General features: G+C 46.3%; 1 protein-coding gene across 3 annotated transcripts in view; it reads left to right on the top strand.

The window, feature by feature from the left end:
- LOC139538059 (drebrin-like) overlaps positions 1 to 22124 on the top strand; it is a 125859-nt gene that overhangs the window by 90470 nt on the left and 13265 nt on the right. For 2 of the 3 annotated variants that reach the window (XM_071340004.1, XM_071340005.1), the window contains exons 2-10: positions 5111 to 5166; positions 7194 to 7306; positions 9476 to 9565; positions 17805 to 17954; positions 19180 to 19257; positions 19758 to 19909; positions 19997 to 20054; positions 20718 to 20771; positions 21164 to 21278. In XM_071340004.1, coding sequence (XP_071196105.1) covers positions 5111 to 5166; positions 7194 to 7306; positions 9476 to 9565; positions 17805 to 17954; positions 19180 to 19257; positions 19758 to 19909; positions 19997 to 20054; positions 20718 to 20771; positions 21164 to 21278 — 866 coding nt within the window. The remainder of the gene's footprint in view (positions 1 to 5110; positions 5167 to 7193; positions 7307 to 9475; positions 9566 to 17804; positions 17955 to 19179; positions 19258 to 19757; positions 19910 to 19996; positions 20055 to 20717; positions 20772 to 21163; positions 21279 to 22124) is intronic. The other variant, XM_071340003.1, reaches the window with a different exon arrangement.

Genomic DNA, 22124 nt, shown 5'->3' with positions numbered 1-22124 from the left:
TCTAATTTGGAAGGCTAACATCACATTACGTCTTCTCACAAATAGTTTCATATTTAATCATATAAGTTCCACAACATTTAGATGTGAATCTGATAACTGGGACGTATACATTTGTAGAGGTACAGTTATTTAGTTATACCGTCCTTCATGATGTCACAAAACAATAACTGTTGGACATGGTTATTATTCCCAATGTTTGGATTATAGAAATATTGTTTCATTATCCAGCCTTTTGATGTTGGAGTTTTGATGGGAGGAATCTCCTTGTAACAAAATGTTTCTTTCCCCTCCATCCTGCAGAGCCATGAAGCAGAGTTTCTACAAGGTATTTAGGACCGTCATAAAACGGCCAACTTCACCCCTCTCCCTCTCTGTGGGAGAGACAGGGAGCTGTAGAGCGGACCCACTGTATCCCAACCTCGTTTTGGGAAAAACAACCTGGCTCAGTCCCCTTTTAGGTTATTGTGTGTGTGTGTGTGTGTGCGTGTCCGCATGTGTGGACATTAGAGCAGCTTTCAACATACGAAACCTTTTATTAAAGCAAGATGTGGCGTCTGTATTGGATTCTTTAGTCTCTGCCGGCCGCTTCGGGTGGTGTTTAGGAAACGTTGACTCACCTTCCTAGAAGGGAATAGCTTTGCCATGACAAACAGCCCTGATTGGACACCATGACCCTCCGAGAGCCAATCAGATTAGTTGTTTGTGCTGGGGCGAGCGTCAGCTTGATCATCGATGACATGGTTCTGAAATGAGTTGCGGGAGGTTCGAATGAAACCTATTTGACTGCTGACGGCCTGATTGGTCTGTCTTCCTCTCTTCTTCTCCTCTGATACCATTGATCTCTCGCTCCATCTCTCCATCTCTCTCTCTCCCTCCATCTACAGCACTATTAGCAGAGAGGAGACTGAGAGACTCACACTAATAGGCTATCTGCTGGGTTTTCCACAGTGTTTCAGCTCTCTATCTACCCTCTCTATTAGTTTCTAATTTCCTGTCTCTACCCCATCTTCATCGTATCCCTTTCTCTGTTTCTATTTCTTGCTCACATTCTCTGCCCCCTCTCCCCCCTGGAGTCTTGTTTTCTTGTTTTTAGTCCTCCTCTCTGATATTAAAGTGTAATTGGTCTATAGTGAGGGACTCTCAGTCCCAGCCCGAACATTCCCTCTTTCCCACCCTGGGAGACAATAGAGGAGGGCCCCAGCACCCTCACTCCCTCACCCCTCTCACCTGCATTCTCTATCTCCTTCACCCCCGCTCCCCTGCATTCTCTCACCCCCATTCCCCTGCGTTCTCTCACACCCTCACCCCCGCTCCCCTGTGTTCTCTCACACCCTCACCCCCGCTCCCCTGCATTCTCTCACACCCTCACCCCCATTCCCCTGCGTTCTCTCACACCCTCACCCCCATTCCCCTGCGTTCTCTCACACCCTCACCCCCGCTCTCCTGCATTCTCTCACACCCTCACCCCCGCTCCCCTGCATTCTCTCACACCCTCACCCCCGCTCCCCTGCATTCTCTCACACCCTCCCCCCCGCTCCCCTGCATTCTCTCACATCCTCACCCCCGCTCCCCTGCATTCTCTCACACCCTCACCCCCATTCCCCTGCGTTCTCTCACACCCTCACCCCCGCTCCCCTGCATTCTCTCACACCCTCACCCCCGCTCCCCTGCATTCTCTCACACCCTCACCCCCGCTCCCCTGCATTCTCTCACACCCTCACCCCCGCTCTCCTGCATTCTCTCACACCCTCACCCCCGCTCCCCTGCATTCTCTCACACCCTCACCCCCGCTCCCCTGCATTCTCTCACACCCTCACCCCCGCTCCCCTGCATTCTCTCACACCCTCACCCCCGCTCCCCTGCATTCTCTCACACCCTCACCCCCGCTCCCCTGCATTCTCTCACACCCTCACCCCCGCTCCCCTGCATTCTCTCACACCCTCACCCCCGCTCCCCTGCATTCCCTCACACCCTCACTCCAGCTCCCATGCATCCACTCATATACTTTGACCCTCCCCCTCTCTCCCCTTTCCTCTACATCTGCTTACCCCCCTCTCTCACCCCCCTCTCTCATATTAACCCCTCCCTCCTATTCACCCCTCCCCCACGTGTCGCTCTCTCCATCTCTCTCCCCCTCAGCAGTAGCTCCATGCCTGCTGTATGCCATGCAGTCTCTCTCTCCAGGCCCAGTGACATAGGCTCCACAGAGCAGAGCTTTTTCTAGGTCATGCCATTCTTTTATGAATAATATAAGGAGTCTGCTTTAAAGGGAATTATTTATAGTGCTACACGTGAACTAGCTCACACATTCTCTCTCTCGCTTTCTCTACCTCCAATTTCTGTCTCTATCTTTCTTTCGCTCTCTCTGTCTCCATGTCTATCCTTCTTTTTCACCCCTATCTTTCTCTTTCTTCCTCCCCCCACTCTCTCTCTCTCTCTCTCTCTCTCTCTCTCTCCCCTTATCTCTCTTATATTCTCTCTCTCTCCATTGTCACCCTGCATCCCAGTCTTTTCTCAGCTCATTGGCCTGGGTGTGTCCCAGACAGACTGTAGATGAGCTACTGGGTGTGGTGGGGTGGGGAGAGGAGAGGGGGATGGGGAGGGAGGGTTAGGCCAGCCAGAGAGAGGCCTGCTTAAAAATATCCCTGCTCTGCTATAGCTGCCTTCTGTGGATGGAAGTTGATACAAAGTAAAGAGACTGAAGGATGGCTTGAATACAACAGGCTTTAAGTGATCCTTAAACAGTACTTGTATGGCTTCAATAATGTAAGAGGGAAAAGTGTAGGGGTCGCCAGGACCACAAATACAAGTCGCCAGGACCACAAATACAAATTCCATCTAGACACCGTTGCCCTAGAGAACACAAAAAACTATACATACCTCAGCCTAAACATCAGCGCCACAGGTAACTTCCACAAAGCTGTGAACGAGCTGAGAGACAAGGCAAGAAGGGCATTCTATGCCATCAAAAGGAACAGAAAATTCGACATACCAATTAGGATCTGGCCAAAAATACTTTAATCAGTTATAGAACCCATTGCCCTTTATGGTTGTGAGGTCTGGGGTCCGCTCACCAACCAAGATTTCACAAAATGGGTCAAACACAAAATTGAGACTATGCATGCAGAATTCTGCAAAAATATCCTCCGTGTACAACGTAGAACACCAAATAATGCATGCAGAACAGAATTAGGCCGATACCCGCTAATTATCAATATCCAGAAAAGAGCACCTAAAAGAAAGCGATTCCCAAACCTTCCATAACAAAGCCATCACCCCCCAGAGAGAAGAACGTGGAGAAGAGTCCCCTAAGCAAGCTGGTCCTGGGCCTCTGTTCACAAACACAAACACACCCCACAGAGCCCCAGGATAGCAACACAATTAGACCCAACCAAATCATGAGAAAACAAAAAGATAATTACTTGACACATTGGAAATCATAAACAAAAAAACAGAGCAAACTAGAATGCTATTTGGCCCTAAACAGAGAGTACTCAGTGGCAGAATACCTGACCACTGTGACTGACCCAAACTTAAGGAAAGCTTTGACTATGTACAGACTCAGTGAGCATAGCCTTGCTATTGAGAAAGGCCGCCGTAGGCAGACCTGGCTCTCAAGAGAAGACAGGCTATGTTCACATTGCCCACAAAATGAGGTGGAAACTGAGCTGCACTTTCTAACCTCCTGCCAAATGTATGACCATATTAGAGACACATATTTTCCTCAGATTACACAAATCGACAAAGAATTCGAAAACAAACCCAATTTTGATCAACTCCCATATCTACTGGGTGAAATACCACAGTGTGCCATCACAGCAGCAAGATTTGTGACCTGTTGCCACAAGAAAAGGGCAACCAGTGAAGAACAAACACCATTGTAAATACAACCCATATTTATGTTTATTTATTTTCCCTTTTGTACTTTAAATATTTGCAAATCGTTACGACACTGTATATATAAAACATAATATGACATTTGAAATGTTTTTATTCTTTTGGGACTTCTGTGATTGTAATGTTTACTGATAATTTTTATTGTTTATTTTACTTTTGTTTATTATTTATTTCAATCACTTTGAGTGAGTGAGTGAGTGAGTGAGTGAGTGAGTGAGTGAGTGAGTGAGTGAGTGAGTGAGTGAGTGAGTGAGAGCCTGCGGAGACGAGGAGAGAAAGGACAGCCGGACTGAGAGATAGGACCATTAAGGCCTGCCAGACCTATTGGAGAAGGAGGGAGTGAGAGGGAAGGAGATTGGAGACACAAGGTGATGAAGAGAAACAGAGAGGGATTGAGCCAGTCCTTCTGATAGAAGCCTCATGGCTGGCTGAAAAGACAGTACAGTATAGAGGAAGGTCAACCAGATTAATCTGGAAATGTAGGATGTCTGTTGCTGCCTGGCATACAGTAATCCCACTCACCTTCATTCACCCCTTGCCTGTGTGTGCATTATTACTAGAGTGCTGGTATACGATGGTCCCGCTATAATCCAGGCGGAAGAGAGACTGTATTCCCACAGTCATTAATGAAACATGTTTATAATCTGCTTATTGTCTCACACGCTCGTGCGCACATATCTACCTACACACACACACATCTCTATCTCTCTCTCTGTCTCTCTGTCTCTCTCTCTCTCTTTGTGTGTATAGAATTCTGGGTAATAGAGTCTCACTGCATTGCTCTATTCAGATAATAATTATATATCTCTATCTCCTCTCATTGTCTTCAGAATGGGAACAATAATACCGGCAGTTTAGCCTGAGTACATATCTATCTAATGCTGTAAAACCAGCAGTATGAATTGAAATGGGATTTTTTTTCTAAAGCTAGTTAATCGCTCCAGGCATTACCTTCTTACACAGCTAAGTGAATAGATGATGCCATTCTCTTTCCTATCCACTCCTCAGGACTAACAGCACCCGTGAACTGGTGTGTAGAGTATTGGCCTTGAGTGGAGCGTGTTCCAACCCGTACCCTCCCTCTTCCTCCCCTTGCTCATATAGTTACCACTGTATGGTAACAGACAGTATGGCTGTTATGCTTGGACGCTGTGTTGTTCTGGAGTCTAAATGTCTGACGGTCTCTCTCGCTCTCTGTGTTTCTCTCATGCAGGGCCTTGTTCTCATATGAGGGCAACAGCAATGATTTGACCCTGGCATCATCAGGAGGTAAGCAAACTCCCCCATGAAATCTGAAGATGATTGACTGTTGTTCTGGTTCATTTGTTTCAACTGTACTCTCTGTGCCTCTTGCATTGATAACATGTATTGAGATGAGGGTAAAGAGCCTGCAACTGACTAATAATGACTGTTTGTCTGGAGGGGAAATGTGTCAGTAGAGGGCATACTCATTAGCTTTGAGGCCTCCATTGAAGGTGACAGCCAGCCATTGTTGTCGGTGTTAACAATCACATGAAAAGGAAATTATGTTTTGTTAAGATGCTAACTATTTCATTAGGAAGGCATAATCATTATTACATTTTTGTACATTTGACATTTTAGTCATTAAGTCATTTACAGGAGCAATTAGGGTTAAGTTTTTTACCTAGTCGGCTCGAGGATTTAAACCAGTGATCTTTCGGTTGCTGGTCCAACCCTCTAAACTGCTACGCAAAGTTGATTATTATTTTTTATTTATCCGTTATTTTACCAGGTAAGTTGACTGAGAACACGTTCTCATTTGCAGCAACGACCTGGGGAATAGTTACAGGGGAGAGGAGGGGGATGAATGAGCCAATTGTAAACTGGGGATTATTAGGTGACCGTGATGGTTGAGGGCCAGATTGGGAATTTAGCCAGGACACCGGGGTTAACACCCCTACTCTTACGATAAGTGCCATGGGATCTTTAATGACCTCAGAGAGTCAGGACACCCGTTTAACGTCCCATCCGAAAGACGGCACCCTACACAGAGCAGTGTCCCCAATCACTGCCCTGGGGCATTGGGATCTTTGTTTAGACCAGAGGAAAGAGTGCCTCCTACTGGCCCTCCAACACCACTTCCAGCAGCATCTGGTCTCCCATCCAGGGCCTGACCAGGACCAACCCTGCTTAGCTTCAGAAGCAAGCCAGCAGTGGTATGCAGGGTGGTATGCCTGTTAATAACAGTGATCCAGATCTCATAGCAGTGCATGCTGCTCCTCTCACTGCTCTGTTAATCATGTCTGGGAGACCAGCTTGGCCTGGTCTTGTGTGATCCACTATTAGTGGAGGGTTGGAACCTGGAAAAGCTCTGGGATACACAGCATCCCACACACAAAGCATGATTTATTGCCATGCCTATGATTGTGGTGAGGCAGACCTATCAGTCATCCTATTGGTGTAGAGTAGGTGGAGTGGACGGGCTGGACCAGTGAGACCTGACTCTGATTGGACAGATGGGGTTTGGAGTGTGTTTGTGAGTGTGTGATGGCATTGGTGTCAGCTCTGTTCAGTTGCGTTGGAGCAGTCAGGTGTGAGTGTGGGCGTCTGTCTCAGGGGTCATCATAACCCTGTTTAGGACGCAAGTGTGTGTTTATGTGTCTGCACTCTAGTCCCCCTCCTACTTGACCCAACCACAGTCAGCGGTCTCTCCATCTCAATACCTTTACCATCGATGAGATTTTAATGTTTCAACAGCTCATTGTTACAGTTGACAACAGCTCATTGGAAGTTGCCTATTTTCATTGGACGTAAGCCTGCAATGCTACCAGACTGCAGCAAGTCATGAAGGAAATGCATCGGCCCACCAACCAGCCAGAACTATCATTATCAAGCTATTGAATGATTATATTGGATGGTAACGGTAAGGATCATATAGGGCATAGAGCTGCCTATGGTGAGACGTGAAGTGTAATAGAATGTGAGCTATCATACAACCTGGCTGGTTCCACCAGGCTAGTTTGTGCCTGGAACAGTAGGAGCATTGAACTGTGAGTCACTGAAGAGCACTGGGCCACATAATGTGGAGGAGGACAGAGACTGTGTCAGTGTGGAACGGTCAGATCAGCCTTGAGAGTGGTAGTGATGTCTTTTTCTGTAAACACTCTACCTCTCAATCTTCTCATCAGTTTTTTCTCCCTTCCTCCTATTCCACCCTCCTCTCCCTCTCCTCGTCTTCCTCCTCCCCTCCTACTCTCCTTACCCCTCCTACTCTCCTTACCCCTCCTCTCTCTCCCCCTCTTCCTCTCCTTCTCCCTGTTCCCCTCCTCCTCTAGCTGGAGGTCTACCAGAGATCACAGTGACCTTCGATAATGGCCGGGTCATGTACGGCTTCTGCAGCCTGAAGGAGCCCACGGCCGCACTGCCGCGCTACGTCCTCATCAATTGGGTGAGACTGTGTGTGTGTGTGTGTGTGTGTGTGTGTGTGTGTGTGTGTGTGTGTGTGTGTGTGTGTGTGTGTGTGTGTGTGTGTGTGTGTGTGTGTGTGTGTGTGTGTGTGTGTGTGTGTGTGTGTGTGTGTGTGTGTGTGTGTGTTAGTACAGTATATGTACGTCTACAAATGTGTGTGTACAGTACATGTGTAACTAGATCTGTATGCCTCTATAGGTAAACTGTTTGTGTGTGTCCACTCAGCCCTCCCTCCCTCCTGTCAGTGTCCACTCAGCCCTCCCTCCCTCCTGTCAGTGTCCACTCAGCCCTCCCTCCTGTCAGTATCCACTCAGCCCTCCCTCCTGTCAGTGTGTGTCCACTCAGCCCTCCCTCCTGTCAGTGTGTGTCCACTCAGCCCTCCCTCCTGTCAGTGTGTGTCCAGTCAGCCTCCTGTCAGTGTGTGTCCATTCAGCCTCCTGTCAGTGTGTGTCCACTCAGCCCTCCCTCCTGTCAGTGTGTGTCCAGTCAGCCTCCTGTCAGTGTGTGTCCATTCAGCCTCCTGTCAGTGTGTGTCCACTCAGCCTTCCCTCCTGTCAGTGTGTCCATTCAGCCTCCTGTCAGTGTGTGTCCACTCAGCCCTCCCTCCTGTCAGTGTGTCCATTCAGCCTCCTGTCAGTGTGTGTCCACTCAGCCCTCCCTCCCTCCTGTCAGTGTGTGTCCACTCAGCCCTCCCTCCTGTCAGTGTGTCCATTCAGCCTCCTGTCAGTGTGTGTCCACTCAGCCCTCCCTCCCTCCTGTCAGTGTGTGTCCACTCATCCCTCCCTCCTGTCAGTGTGTGTCCACTCATCCCTCCCTCCTGTCAGTGTGTGTCCACTCAGCCCTCCCTCCCTCCTGTCAGTGTGTGTCCACTCATCCCTCCCTCCTGTCAGTGTGTGTCCACTCATCCCTCCCTCCTGTCAGTGTGTGTCCATTCAGCCCTCCCTCCCTCCTGTCTGTGTGTGTCCATACAGCCCTCCCTCCCTCCTGTCAGTGTGTGTCCATACAGCCCTCACTCCCTCCTGTCAGTGTGTGTCCATTCAGCCCTCCCTCCCTCCTGTCAGTGTGTGTCCATACAGCCCTCCCTCCCTCCTGTCAGTGTGTGTCCATTCAGCCCTCCCTCCCTCCTGTCAGTGTGTATCCATTCAGCCCTCCCTCCCTCCTGTCAGTGTGTGTCCATTCAGCCCTCCCTCCCTCCTGTCAGTGTGTGTCCATTCAGCCCAGTGAAACTCAGGCAGTCTGAGACAGTCTAATGGGCTTACTGTCTCTATCGTTGTGACAGGCATCCCCTCTGGCTACTGGTCTCTGTCACAGTTGAGGATGGCTCTAGAGTGAGATTTGGTGTCTCTTGTCCATTATTACAAACCTCCATTTTGGGTTTATTGTAATTCTTAGGCACTGCAGTCGCCCATCAACTCCCCTCTCAAAAAGAAAACAGAAAATATATGTTTCCTGTGGTCCTCATTATAAGTTCTAATGTGATTCAATACAAAAGTTCTCCAGAGATGTGTTATTAACTAGGAGGTGAATGGCCCTGGAATTGATATTATTTGTATTATTTTATAATTCCGTAGCAGCAGTACCAGTTCAGTAGCCATGTGTTTTTATGGTTGATTACTATTCCACTATTCCTTTCATGTAATCAGTGGCCATTGTGTTGTTTTGAATAGGTCATGGTAATGTAATGCTACCAGGAATGTTCCTGTTGAGACACAATGCTTCATTCACTCATAATTACTACTGTTAAACTGGACACAAAGACAACATTTTGAATAGAATACAAAGAGCACATCCAATCCTTTCAATGTGGTTACTTTGATTGAGGATGATGATGTCGACGGCGATGATGACACTACTACTGTATTCTTGAAGTCGGAAACACACAGTAGCTCTAACCCAGTCTCCTCCCTCCCGCTTCTCTCTCTCCCTCTCTCTTCTCCCTCCCTCCACTCCCCCTCTCCTCTCCCTTTCTTCTCTCCCTCTCTCTTCTCCCTCCCCCACTCCCCCTCTCGTCTCCCTCTCTTCTATCTCTGTCTCCTCTCCCTCCACTCCCCTTCTCCTCTCCCTCTCTTTCTCCCTCTCCTCTCCCTCTCTCCTCTCCCTCCACTCCCCCTCTCCTCTCCCTCTCTTCTCTCCCTCTCTCCTCTCCCAGGTTGGTGAGGATGTGCCTGATGCCAGGAAGTGTCAGTGTGCCAGCCATGTGGCTAACATTGCAGAGTTTTTCCAGGTCAGTCTCACTGAGGTAAACCCAACTGCTACTCTAAGACTTTTGAAACGTTTATTAAAACTAGCCTGGATGACTAGCTAAATTAAAACATATTTGATGTTGTCTGATGAATGCTATCTGCCCCTCTGGGCCCGTATTCTTAAAGTATCTCAGGGGAAGAGTGCTGATCTCGGATCAGTTCCCCTCTGTCCATTATCTTATTCATTCTGATCTAAAAAGCCAAACTGATTCCCTACTCTGAGAGGTTTTATGAATATTGGCCCAGATTGTCATTCAGGGTATGTCAGTGATTCATTTGGGTGACATGGCGGATCTACAACCTAGAGTGAAAGACTCAGTATTGTCCTCTACCAGCCAAACCAGAGCAGCATCCATAAGGCCATTAGCTTCTAGCTTCCTCTTGAGATTCACCTCAGTGGTCTCTGGGTATAGGAGTGATTCCAATGATCTGCCCACAGGGTCAGTAGAGATAGTGTGTGTGCGCATGCCTGCGTACATTACCTGGCAGTCAGCTGATGATGCACGGTGTCTGTGTTTGTACTGTAGTGTGTGTGTGTGTGTTTGTCTATGTGTGTGTGCATGCACGTGTGTATATGTATGTATGACTAACACAGCACTCTCTATGGTTATTGTGAACAAGGCGCTCGGCAGTAGTTGCGAGCTGAATAAAAATCCTCTCTGCCTTTTATCTATGATATCTCCTGAATGTGTGTGGGGTGGGTGTGGGTGTGGGTGTGTGTGGGTGTGTGTGGGGGGGGGGGAGATGGAGATAAAGAGAAGAGTTTTTCTCCTGACTGTGAAGGCCATGGAGCTTAAGGAATCTCTAGACAGATTCCTTCAATCAATTGATGTGAAGTGTCAAGTAACTTCTCCATAACAGCTCTTTTCACTGGCCATCAGACTGATCTGCTTGCTCACACTGTCGGCTCTGGCCTTGGATTTAATGTGGGGTTAGCTGGTTGAGAATACTCTATCGAGCTGGGAGTTCTCTCTCTCTCTCTCTCTCTCTCTCTCTCTCTCTCTCTCTCTCTCTCTCTCTCTCTCTCTCTCTCTCTCTCTCTCTCTCTCTCTCTCTCTCTCTCTCTCTCTCTATCTTTGTTTTCTTTGTGTTTGAAGATGAATCAGTGTATGGCTTGTCCTGTCTCAGAGATCATTCCTACACACACAACAGGATTCCCACAGTGAATATACATATGTTATTAATCCTGTAATTAATTCAACACTATCATTTTGATGTTTGGATGCCTTATAGCTTCTATCCACAGTAATAAGATATAATATAGACACAGGAGAGCTACATATTTCTCCTTTAGTTATCTGTACATCATATCTCTACATCATTATATCTTAATCTGTATATATTTACATCCTCATATCACTGCATCTTTAAATCCTCATATCTCTACATCTTTACATCCTCATTTCTCTACAGACTCCTTCTCTCCATCCACCCGCTCTCTTTTCATCTCTCTCTCTCTCTCTCAATTCAATTCAATTGACTTTATTGACATGGCAAGTTCATTATTACTTACATTGTCAAAGTATACATATCGAAAAATACAAATCAAATATATATGTATATATACAAAATATATACACTGCTCAAAAAAATAAAGGGAACACTTAAACAACACAATGTAACTCCAAGTCAATCACACTTCTGTGAAATCAAACTGGCCACTTAGGAAGCAACACTGATTGACAATAAATTTCACATGCTGTTGTGCAAATGGAATAGACAACAGGTGGAAATTATAGGCAATTAGCAAGACACCCCCAATAAAGGAGTGGTTCTGCAGGTGGTGACCACAGACCACTTCTCAGTTCCTATGCTTCCTGGCTGATGTTTTGGTCACTTTTGAATGCTGGCGGTGCTTTCACTCTAGTGGTAGCATGAGACGGAGTCTACAAACCACACAAGTGGCTCAGGGAGTGCAGCTCATCCAGGATGGCACATCCTGCGAGCTGTTGCAAGAAGGTTTGCTGTGTCTGTCAGCGTAGTGTCCAGAGCATGGAGGCGCTACCAGGAGACAGGCCAGTACATCAGGAGACGTGGAGGAGGCCGTAGGAGGGCAACAACCCAGCAGCAGGACCGCTACCTCCGCCTTTGTGCAAGGAGGAGCACTGCCAGAGCCCTGCTAAATGACCTCCAGCAGGCCACAAATGTGCATGTGTCTGCTCAAACGGTCAGGAACAGACTCCATGAGGGTGGTATGAGGGCCCGACGTCCACAGGTGGTGGTTGTGCTTACAGCCCAACACCGTGCAGGACGTTTGGCATTTGCCAGAGAACACCAAGATTGGCAAATTCGCCACTGGCGCCCTGTGCTCTTCACAGATGAAAGCAGGTTCACACTGAGCACATGTGACAGACGTGACAGAGTCTGGAGACGCCGTGGAGAACGTTCTGCTGCCTGCAACATCCTCCAGCATGACCGGTTTGGCGGTGGGTCAGTCATGGTGTGGGGTGGCATTTCTTTGGGGGGCCGCACAGCCCTCCATGTGCTCACCAGAGGTAGCCTGACTGCCATTAGGTACCGAGATGAGATCCTCAGACCCCTTGTGAGACCATATGCTGGTGCGGTTGGCCCTGGGTTCCTCCTAATGCAAGACAATGCTAGACCTCATGTGGCTGGAGTGTGTCAGCAGTTCCTGCAAGAGGAAGGCATTGATGCTATGGACTGGCCCGCCCGTTCCCCAGACCTGAATCCATTTGAGCACATCTGGGACATCATGTCTGCTTTAGTCCAGGTCTGGGAGGAGATCCCTCAGGAGACCATCCGCCACCTCATCAGGAGCATGCCCAGGCGTTGTAGGGAGGTCATACAGGCACGTGGAGGCCACACACACTACTGAGCCTCATTTTGACTTGTTTTAAGGACATTACATCAAAGTTGGATCAGCCTACTGTAGTGTGGTTTTCCACTTTAATTTTGAGTGTGACTCCAAATCCAGACCTCCATGGGTTGATAAATTTGATTTCCATTGATAATTTTTGTGTGATTTTGTTGTCAGCACATTCAACTATGTAAAGAAAAAAGTATTTAATAATAATATTTAATTCATTCAGATCTAGGATGTGTTATTTTAGTGTTCCCTTTATTTTTTTGAGCAGTGTATATATATTTATATATAAATAAATGATGGGACCAACAGCAATAATAATAGTAGTAGTGGACATGGGATTACCATTAACAACAACTACAACAACAATATTAATCAGAACAACAATACAGTAAAGCAACAGTAGTAGACCAGTCTCAACATGACTAAGAAGACACATGACCTGGTATGAAAGACAAAACAAAACAAGATGGGAAATATTATCAACATTACTTTGCACTTTTCACTGGCTGTCCCTCAGGTTGTGGCAGGAGGACACATATTTGGCTGCCAAAACTGCACATTTTGGCTTTTCACCCAATAAATATTAGATTTTTTCTTCATCTTTTATAGTTTCAAATTCTTTGTATTGAATTATAATTTTGGGAAATAAATATTCTCTTAGGTCTGAGTATTTGTCACAGTGTAATAGGAAATGCAGCTCTGTCTCTACCTCTCCCCTGGAGCAGAGTGAGCACAGCCTGTCCTCTCTGGGCAGCCAGGTTTGTCTGTGACGACCGGTCTCTATAGCCAGACTGTGCTCACTGAGTCTGTACCTAGTCAATGTTTTCCTCAGTGTTCTATCAGTCACAATGGTCAGATATTCTGCCACCATGTACTGTCTGTTTAGAGCCAAATAGCATTGAAGTTTACTTAGATTTTTTGTGTTGTCTTTCCAATAGGTGATATATTTTTCTTTTTGTTTTGTGATGATTTGGTTGGGCCAGATTTTCTGAGGGCTGTCCTGAGGCTCTATGGGGTTGGTTTGGGTTGGTGAACTGAGCCTCAGAACCAGCTGGCTGAGGGGACTCTTCTCTGGTTTCATCTCTTGACATTGTAGAGCTGTGTGATGGAATGTTTTGGGGTCACTTGTTTTTAGATGGTTGTAAAATTTGATGGCTCTTTTTTCTATTCGAATGAGGAGGGGGTATTGGCCCAATACAGTCTTGCAAAACTCTGCATGCAATATTTCAATTGGATGTTTGTCCCATTTAGTAAATTCATTATTAGAGAGTGGACCCCATACTTCACTGCCATATAGAGCAATTGGTTCTATAACTGCTTGAAAAATTTTGAGCCAGATTCTAATTGGAATTTCGATTTTGATGTTCCTTTTAATGGCATAGAATGCACTTCTTGCTTTGTCTCTCAGCTCATTCACAACCATGTGAAAGCTACCTGTGTTGCTGATATTTAGTCCTAGATATGTGTCGTTTTTGGTGTGTTCTAATAGAACTGTGTCCAAACAGAATTTATATTTGTCATCTTTATTTCCGGACCTTTTTTGGAATATCATTATATTTGTTTTTTTTAGGTTAACGGTCAGAGCCCAGGTCTGACAGAACCTGTGAAGACGATCTAGGTGCTGCTGTAACCCCTCTTTAGTGGGAGACAGCAGCACCAGGTCATCTGCGTACAGCAGACACTTGATTTCAGTGTTGTGTAGGGTGATACCAGTTGCTGACGATTCTTCTAATGTTTTTGCCAATTCATTAATGTAGATGTTAAATAATGTTGGACTTATTGGGCAGCCCTGTTTCACTCCCCGCCCCTGAGAGAAGAAGTCTGTTTGCTTGTTGCCAATTTTAACTGCACATTTGTTTTTAGTGTACATTGATTTAATAAAATCATATGTTTTCCCTCCAATACCACTTTCTATTAGTTTATAAAAAAGACCTTCGTGCCAAATTGAATCAAATGCTTTCTTGAAATCTACAAAACACGAGTAGATTTTGCCTTTGTTTTGGTTAACTTGTTTATCAATTAGAGTGTGGAGGGTGTAAATGTGGTCTGTTGTACGATAATTTTTTAGAAATACAATCTGGCTTCTGCTCAGGACGTTGTGTTCATCAATGAAATTATGTAGTCTGCTATTTATAATACTGCAGAAAATTTTCCCCAAGTTGCTGTTAACGCAAATTCCTCTGTAATTATTTGGGTCAAATTTGTCTCCATTTTTATAGATTGGTGTGATCAATCCCTGGTTCCAAATATCGGGGAAAATACCTGCAGTGAGAATAATGTTGAAGAGTTTGAGTATAGCCAATTTGAATTTGTGGTCTGTATATTTGATCATTTCATTTAAAATACCATCAGCACCACAGGCCTTTTTGGGTTGGAGAGTGCATAGTTTTTCCAATAATTCTTCTTCTGTAATTGGGGTATCCACAGGATTCTGATAGTCTTTGACTGCTAATTCAAGGATTTGTAATTTTTCTTGTATATCTTTTTGTTCTGGGCTCTTTGTTATATTGCTGTAGAGGTTTGCAAAGTGATTTCTCCACATATCCCCATTTTGGATAGCCAATTCCTCATGATGAGGTTTGTTTAATTTATTCCAATTCTCCCAGAAGTGGTTTGATTCTATGGATTCCTCAATTCCATCCAGCTGATTTCTAATGTGCTGTTCCTTTTTTGTTCTTAGGGTGCGTTTGTATTGCTTCAGTGTTTCCCCATATTGTAGGCGTATATTTCTGTTGTCTGGTTCTCTGTGTTTTTGATTAGATATATTTCTCAATTACTTTCTTATATTTTTGCAATCATTATCAATCAATTTTTCATTATCTGTTATTTTTGGTTTGCTCTTATGCTTCTGTAGATTAGCCAAGGAGGCTAATTTGTCAAATATAAAGTTTATGTTCCTAATGGCCAAATTTACACCTTCATTGCTGAAGGAGAATGTTAAGGCTAAAAAGTTGTCCAGGAGAGATTGTATTTTTTTGGCTACTAATTGCTTTTTGGTAGATGTCTGTACTCTTTGCACTCCATCTATAGGCCTGTTTAGTACCATGTAATTTATTGGGCCGTGATGCTTCATGGTTGGGTTCGGCTCTTCTCAGATACACTGTGATTTTACTGTGGTCTGAGAGAGGTGTTAGTGGGCTGACTGTGAAGGCTCTGAGAGACTCTGGGTTTAGGTCGGTGAGGAAGTAGTCTACAGTGCTGCTGCCAAGGGATGAGCTGTAGGTGTACCTACCAAAAGAGTCTCCTCTCAGCCTGCCATTGACTATGTACAGACCCAGTGTTCGACAGAGCTTCAGGAGCTGTACTCCTGAAGCTTTTGTTTTTCACTTTGTCATAGTTGTTGCTGTGGGGGTATGTGGGGAGGGAAAGGTTGTTGCTTCCTGGTAGGTGTTTATCCCCATGACTGTTAATAGTGTCTTGTACCTCTGCTGTTCTAGCATTCAGGTCTCCACAGACCAGTACGTTGCCTTGGGCCTGACAGTGACTAATCTCCCCCTCTAGAATGGAGAAGCTCTCTTCGTTGAAGTAGGGTGATTCTGAGGGGGGAATGTATATGGCACAGAGGAAGACGTTTTTATCTGTCAAGATAGCCTCCTTGTTGATTTTTAACCAGATAAAGAATTCTCCTGTTTTGATCAATTCGATTGAATTAATTAGTTCAGATGTATACCATATTAGCATTCCCCCTGAGTCTCTGCCCTGTTTGATTCCTTTTAATTTAGTGGATGGTATGATTATCTCCCTATAACCTAGTGGACAGCCAGTGGAAACATCACCTCTGCACCATGTTTCCTGTAGTACTACAATATCAACATCATCAATTTCTTTCAGGAAGTCTGGGTTTCTACTCTTTAGCCCAAAAGCAGAGGACTTCAATCCTTGTAAATTCCAACATGCAACGTAAAAAGATTTCATAACTTTTTCTTTTCTTTTCTCTTTACCTTCAAAATGAGACAAACACTCACAATCCAACAAGAACTATTAAAATAGGATTTTTCAATTAAAGTAAACTCTTATTTTGCAAATGTGATTTGTTTATCATTTAAGATAGAATTCGTGTCATGCCACTTGGGTGGATGTAGTGTGACATTTTTTTAATGTCACTCATTTGGTTGGTGGGGGATGTGCCAGTTGCTCCTCTCACAGCCTGTGCGTAGCTCTGCCTGCTGGGCTGTGGCTCCTCCAAGTGTGGGTCTGCGGTGGGGGGCAGGGGGGTGGGAGGCCTCGTCTGGGTGGCTCTGAAGCTGGGCTGGGGTGGTCTGTGCTGCGCTGGCTGTGGTGGGCATTGAGGTTGGTGGTGCTGTGGTCGTGGCTGGTCGTGGCCAGGATGCTGGTCCAGGGTGTTGTCTCGGTGATCTCGGCGGGGTGGAGATTGCTCCGCTGTTCCTGGGTGGAGAGGTCGGGCTGCGGTTTAAAGTGACGTCCTTGAGAGTCTTGGCAAGGATGGGGACGGTCTCCCTGTACAGGTGAACATGGTCATAGAGACAGTCCAGATCGAGGGTGGGATGGTGGGCCAGGTGTACATTGGGTCGCAGGGCACAGTCCCGGGATAGGCTGGCGTTTATTCTTTGGATTGTGGCAGGGTGGAAGTCCCTCCTCTGTAGAAGGGTTGACACTATGATTCTTGAGTTGGGGAAGATTGCGGAGGCCTTCTCAATCACTCCCCGTAGTGAAGTCGCCACCCTCTCCTGCTGAGCACGCAGGTCGTTGCTTCTGGTATGTATGATTATGTGGCTTGGCGACCCGAGATGGGCCTTATCAAGCAGCTCCATGGCACTCTGCGTTGTTGGGCACCACACCTTTCTCGTTTTGTGTCTAGGGAAAAGTTTCTTCTCCTGAACATACTTCCCATTTGAGTCCATTAACAGGACGATGTCAGCCAGTGTTTCTTCTGGACTGGGGGGGGTAGAGGGGGGGCTGGTGGGTGTTGGAGCTGGGGTGTGGCTGGTCTGTGTCGGTGCCACTGTCAGTGGGAGGCTGTTCTGTGGGTTGGGGAGGAGGGGTGCAGCAGGCAGGGCTGGGGAAGTCTGGCTGGTTGAGCTGGGCTCCTCTGCTGTGTGAGGCAGGTCTCTCTCTCTCTCTCTCTTGCATCCCTTTAGGCCATCTGTCTGTCCCTCTCTCTCTTCCCTCCTCTCCCTCCTCTCTGAACATGACATAACCACTTTTCTCTTTCCAGCCATGTGTTCTGTGGGTCTAAAGCTAGTGAGTGATGTGTGTGCACATTGCCCCAATCAAAAGTAGTTTGAGGAGGCTTGTGCTCCGTGTGCCCTGCAGTCTGACACAAATATAACCTCCACATAACCTCTGGGAGCCTGCTCCCTTTACCCTGGGATACCATCTCACACAAGCCATTTAAAGGGAAAGGTATACTTCCATTGAAGGTGCGTGTTTTGCTTTTTTGCCCGCAGGGAGTCAACGTCATCATCAACGCCAGCACCATGGAGGACATCGAACCATCTGCCATTGGACAGAGACTGACAAATGGGATGGCTTCGGTGGCCAGCCCCGTCCTCAGCCGGCTGAGAACCAGAGAGGAGGAGAATGGAGAGGATGGAGTGGTAAGAGAGAGGGGCAGATGGGGGGAGGGATAGAAGAGATGGAGGGGGTGTGAGGTGGAGGGGGAGAGATGGAGGATAAGATGGAGAGAGGGGATTGGAAGGAGTAGAGAGATGGAACCAGAGAAGGGATACAATGACGGAGAAGGAGGTGGAGGGGGATAGAGAGATGCCTTGAGAGAAAGGTTAAAGGGACAGCGAGATGGAGCCTGGCAGGAGAGAAGGGGGCTTTACGACAGAGGTCAAAACAAGTAGTCTGTGAAAGAGCTCTCTATTAGTGTGATGTGTGACACAAGGCCACAGCCATGTGACTGTTTTAGAGGAGAGAGAGGGAGAGAGACGACGACAGAGATAAAGGGAGAGGACAAGAGAGGGGGAGAGGGAGAAAGAGAGAGCGTTGGAGAGGCCCTCTGAGAGCGAGGCATTGTTAATGTTTAGGAACTTCAACAATGGGCCTTACTATGTATCAGATGGTCCATAAGAAATGAGTCTCTCAGCTGAACAGCTAGCAGGCTCCTTCCTCATTCTCTCTCTGCGTATCTGGACACAACTGAACCAGGACGTTAGGCTAGCCGCTGCGCTAAAGGTACATTACATTCTGATAGATCGTCTACAGTGTATTGCTACCAAAACATGACGACATTAAGCTGAGGTAAATTCCTTGAGTTTAAAGAATGATATATACTGTAGATTAACAAACTAATAAAATGTATTGCGTCACAGGGTTTTACAATGTCACACTGGCACTTTTGAACAGGCTACCTTGTGGATAACATCTATCTTTAAGGCCCGCACCTAAAGGGTTCAAGTACAAGCTGTTCATAATATAGAAGTTAAAGTTATATAACTCCATATAAATCATATCCAGGCAATGGTGCACAATAAGTGATACAGTAATTGTGTGTCGAACAGAAATATGAACAGACACTATATGTCTAGTCTGACCCTGTTGGTTACGGGTGGTGTGGTGCAATAGGATTTGGAGGGCACAGTAATTGTACTATAGCAGACGCTGACCCTGAGCTGTGTGTGTGTGTGTGTGTGTGTGTGTGTGTGTGTGTGTGTGTGTGTGTGTGTGTGTGTGTGTGTGTGTGTGTGTGTGTGTGTGTGTGTGTGTGTGTGTGTGTGTGTGTGTGTGTGTGTGCCATGGTTCTCTGGCTAATGGTTGTAACCAACCACTTCCTCTCTCCTCTCTCCTTTCCTCTTTCCCTATTGGGCGGATGTCCAGGGCACCGTGTACACCAAAACCAACGCAGAGATTGAGATGAAGAAGATCAATAGAGAGGAATTCTGGGAACAAGCCAAGGTAGGAATGAACATGATTCCCGCTAACGTCAGGAGGGAGGGAAGAAGGGATGTAAGGAGGCGGGAGGGGGGGGGGGTTGACTGGGACAAGGACTCTGGAGACAAGAAGAGCAGCACTGTTATCTTTTCCCTCTACCTTTTCCTCAGACTAGGAATGATAGCATGAATAGTGGTTTCAAGTGGAGTGTGTAGGAGTAGGATCAAAACAAAGTCAAAACATGTCCCCCGTCTTCCAGACGCAACGCCACAAGCCAATGAGACAGACTCAAATGAGATATGACATCCACTGCTCTCTGTCCTTGAGGTTATTTGAATTTGAATCATTGTGAGTGGGCTGCTTTGCCCTCTACATGTTAGTTTGTGTTGATTTTGCTCAATGGAAGGACCAAAGCCAGATGTTCTGTTTTGCATTTTAGTCATTGATGTTTTGTGTTGTGACTAATTGGTTATTGAAGTATTGAACAAATATTGAAATATATTTCTGTCTTTTGTGTGTACCAGCGTGAGGAAGAGTTGAGAAAGGAGGAGGAGAGGAAGAAGGTTGCGGAGGAGAGGCAACGCTTCGAGGAGGAGAGGATGGAGCTGGAAAGGAAAGAGCAGGAGGATAGAGAGAAGAGGTACCGCGAGAGGGAGAGGCAGATCGAGGAACACAGGTGGGCCGCAGTGACTTATGGGTAGTGTGTTGTATCACATAAACTCTGGTGCTTAGTCCATGTGGTAACTCAGTGTGTGTGGAGCAGAAAGAAGATACAGGAGGAAGAGGAGGCCAAAGAGAGGACACGGAACCAGCCCCTCATAGTAAGTGGGTGTGTGTGTTCAGAGTGTGTGTGTGTGTGTGTGTGTGTGTGTGTGTGTGTGTGTGTGTGTGTGTGTGTGTGTGTGTGTGTGTGTGTGTGTGTGTGTGTGTGTGTGTGTGTGTGTGTGTGTGTGTGTGTGTGTGTGTGTGTGCACGCGCGCGCGCCAGAGCATTATGTGTATTCTCTGTTCCATGCCAAAGAGGGTCTTGCCACCACTGAAAGAGGCAGTCTGCTTTTAGAGAACATTTCTGATCTCATTTCAAGACTAGTCACAATGCATCATTGATATTGTCTGGGAATAAATATTAAGAAGAAACAAGAGTTCTATTTCATTATCCTGTTTTTAAAAATCCAACTTTAATTCAATAGTAGCATCAACATTAATAATTTCAGCCCTGGCACGACATGACACAAGAAGATTTATTCTCCAAATATTGGACCCCACAATGTTTTCACTTCTCTCTTTCCTTTTACCATTCCACAAGAGCCATCGTTATTTTAAGACTCTCACTTCCTTCGAAAACAATACTTCTGCTTTCAGATCACTTTGAAAATGCCAGCTTGTACATCTGTGATTTTGTAATGGGTGCCATGCTGTGAGAATGTAATTACTTTGTAGGCTGTTTCCTTGTACCCATCTCTCTCTCTCTCTCTCTCTCTGCAGACAGCAGAACCTAGCTATGAGGACCTGGAGAAGGAGAAGGAGTCTGAAGTGGAGGTGGGTTTCAGACCATCAGTCCCAATGGGGGGATTCATTGCATGCAGAAAATCAACTCTGTATATCATATTCTGTGCCTCTCTAGTGTTAGTAGACTGAGAGAGTAAAGTAGAGTGTAGCCCAGACTCCTGACCTGTATACAGTATATGTGTCATTGTGACAGTAGCACTCCTGGGCTTTGGATCTGTGGTAGTGGGACTAGTCAGGCTACACTGGGATATTTGTCTCTGGCTATCTGTGTGTAAGGTCAATTCTGTCTGAAAGAGTGTGTGTGCTCTTACGTGCATTTGTGGTGTGTGTATTACCTATGTGCGATGAGTATCTCGTGTGTGGGGGGCGGGGGGTGGTGCTCTACGTGTCTAACATTGTACTGTATATATGTTTGTTGACAGGAGGCGAAAGCCCTCATTGCCCAGCGGGCGGACAACCCCAGGGAGTTCTTTAAGCAGAAGGAGAAGGCTGTAGCTACTGGTTTGGACATCTCCCCTGTCTCTAGCCACAGGACCGGTAAGACCAGGAAGACGGAGGAGATGGAAGGAGGGAGGGAGGGACAGAGGGAGGAAGAGAGGGATGAAGAGAGGGTTTGGGTCATCTGACCACCATTTGTCCTGTCATTCACCTCCTCACAGGCCTCAGTCCCTGTACTCTACTGTACGTCACCAGTGTGTCTGTCATCACTGTGTATGAGTGGACAGAGCCTGTTGGACCTAGACACCTGGGTATTCCACAGCGATAGGGAAGGCAGGAGACAGTTGGAGTAGAATTCAGACTAAGATGAGAAGTAATCCAGTTGAAGACAGAGGAAGATGAAGATGGAAGAAGAGAGACAGAAGCTGTAGCAGTTATCCCTTGCAGGCTACATAGATACAGAAAACAAGTGGCTCCAAGGAGCCAGTTGGAGTGGATGGAGATTGGAACAAGTGCCTGACTCAGTGAGGATCTCTGAACAAGACAACACACTGTCTCTCCTCTCCACCTGCAAACCCAAAGAATCTCCCTGAAACAATATCTGTTTTTGTCTAGAAGCAACAGGATATTTTCACTATTGGAGAAAGTCTCTGTGTTCATTCCATCTTAACATACTGAACTGAATCCATGTTCCTTCCTCCATCATTAATGAGCTTGGTGCAGTGCTTCTACTACTGCCTGCTTTGTCCACAGTGTCATTACCACACTAACAACTCTCCCTCTTCTTTATATGTCTCTTTCTCTCTGTCTCTTTGATTTGATTCATGGTTGTGCATCCATTTGTCTTGTCGTCCGTCTCTCCATTCATCCATCCATCCGTTCGTTTTATTCCTCCGGTGTCTCCCTCTGTTCTTTGGATCCTCTCTTGAGCGTCTCTTCTTCTAT

This window comes from Salvelinus alpinus, chromosome 13, assembly GCF_045679555.1.
Source record: "Salvelinus alpinus chromosome 13, SLU_Salpinus.1, whole genome shotgun sequence".
In the NCBI taxonomy this organism is placed as follows: Eukaryota; Metazoa; Chordata; class Actinopteri; order Salmoniformes; family Salmonidae; genus Salvelinus; species Salvelinus alpinus.
The sequence above is the reverse complement of the archived record's forward strand: the minus strand, read 5'-3'. Positions and strand labels throughout refer to the sequence as shown.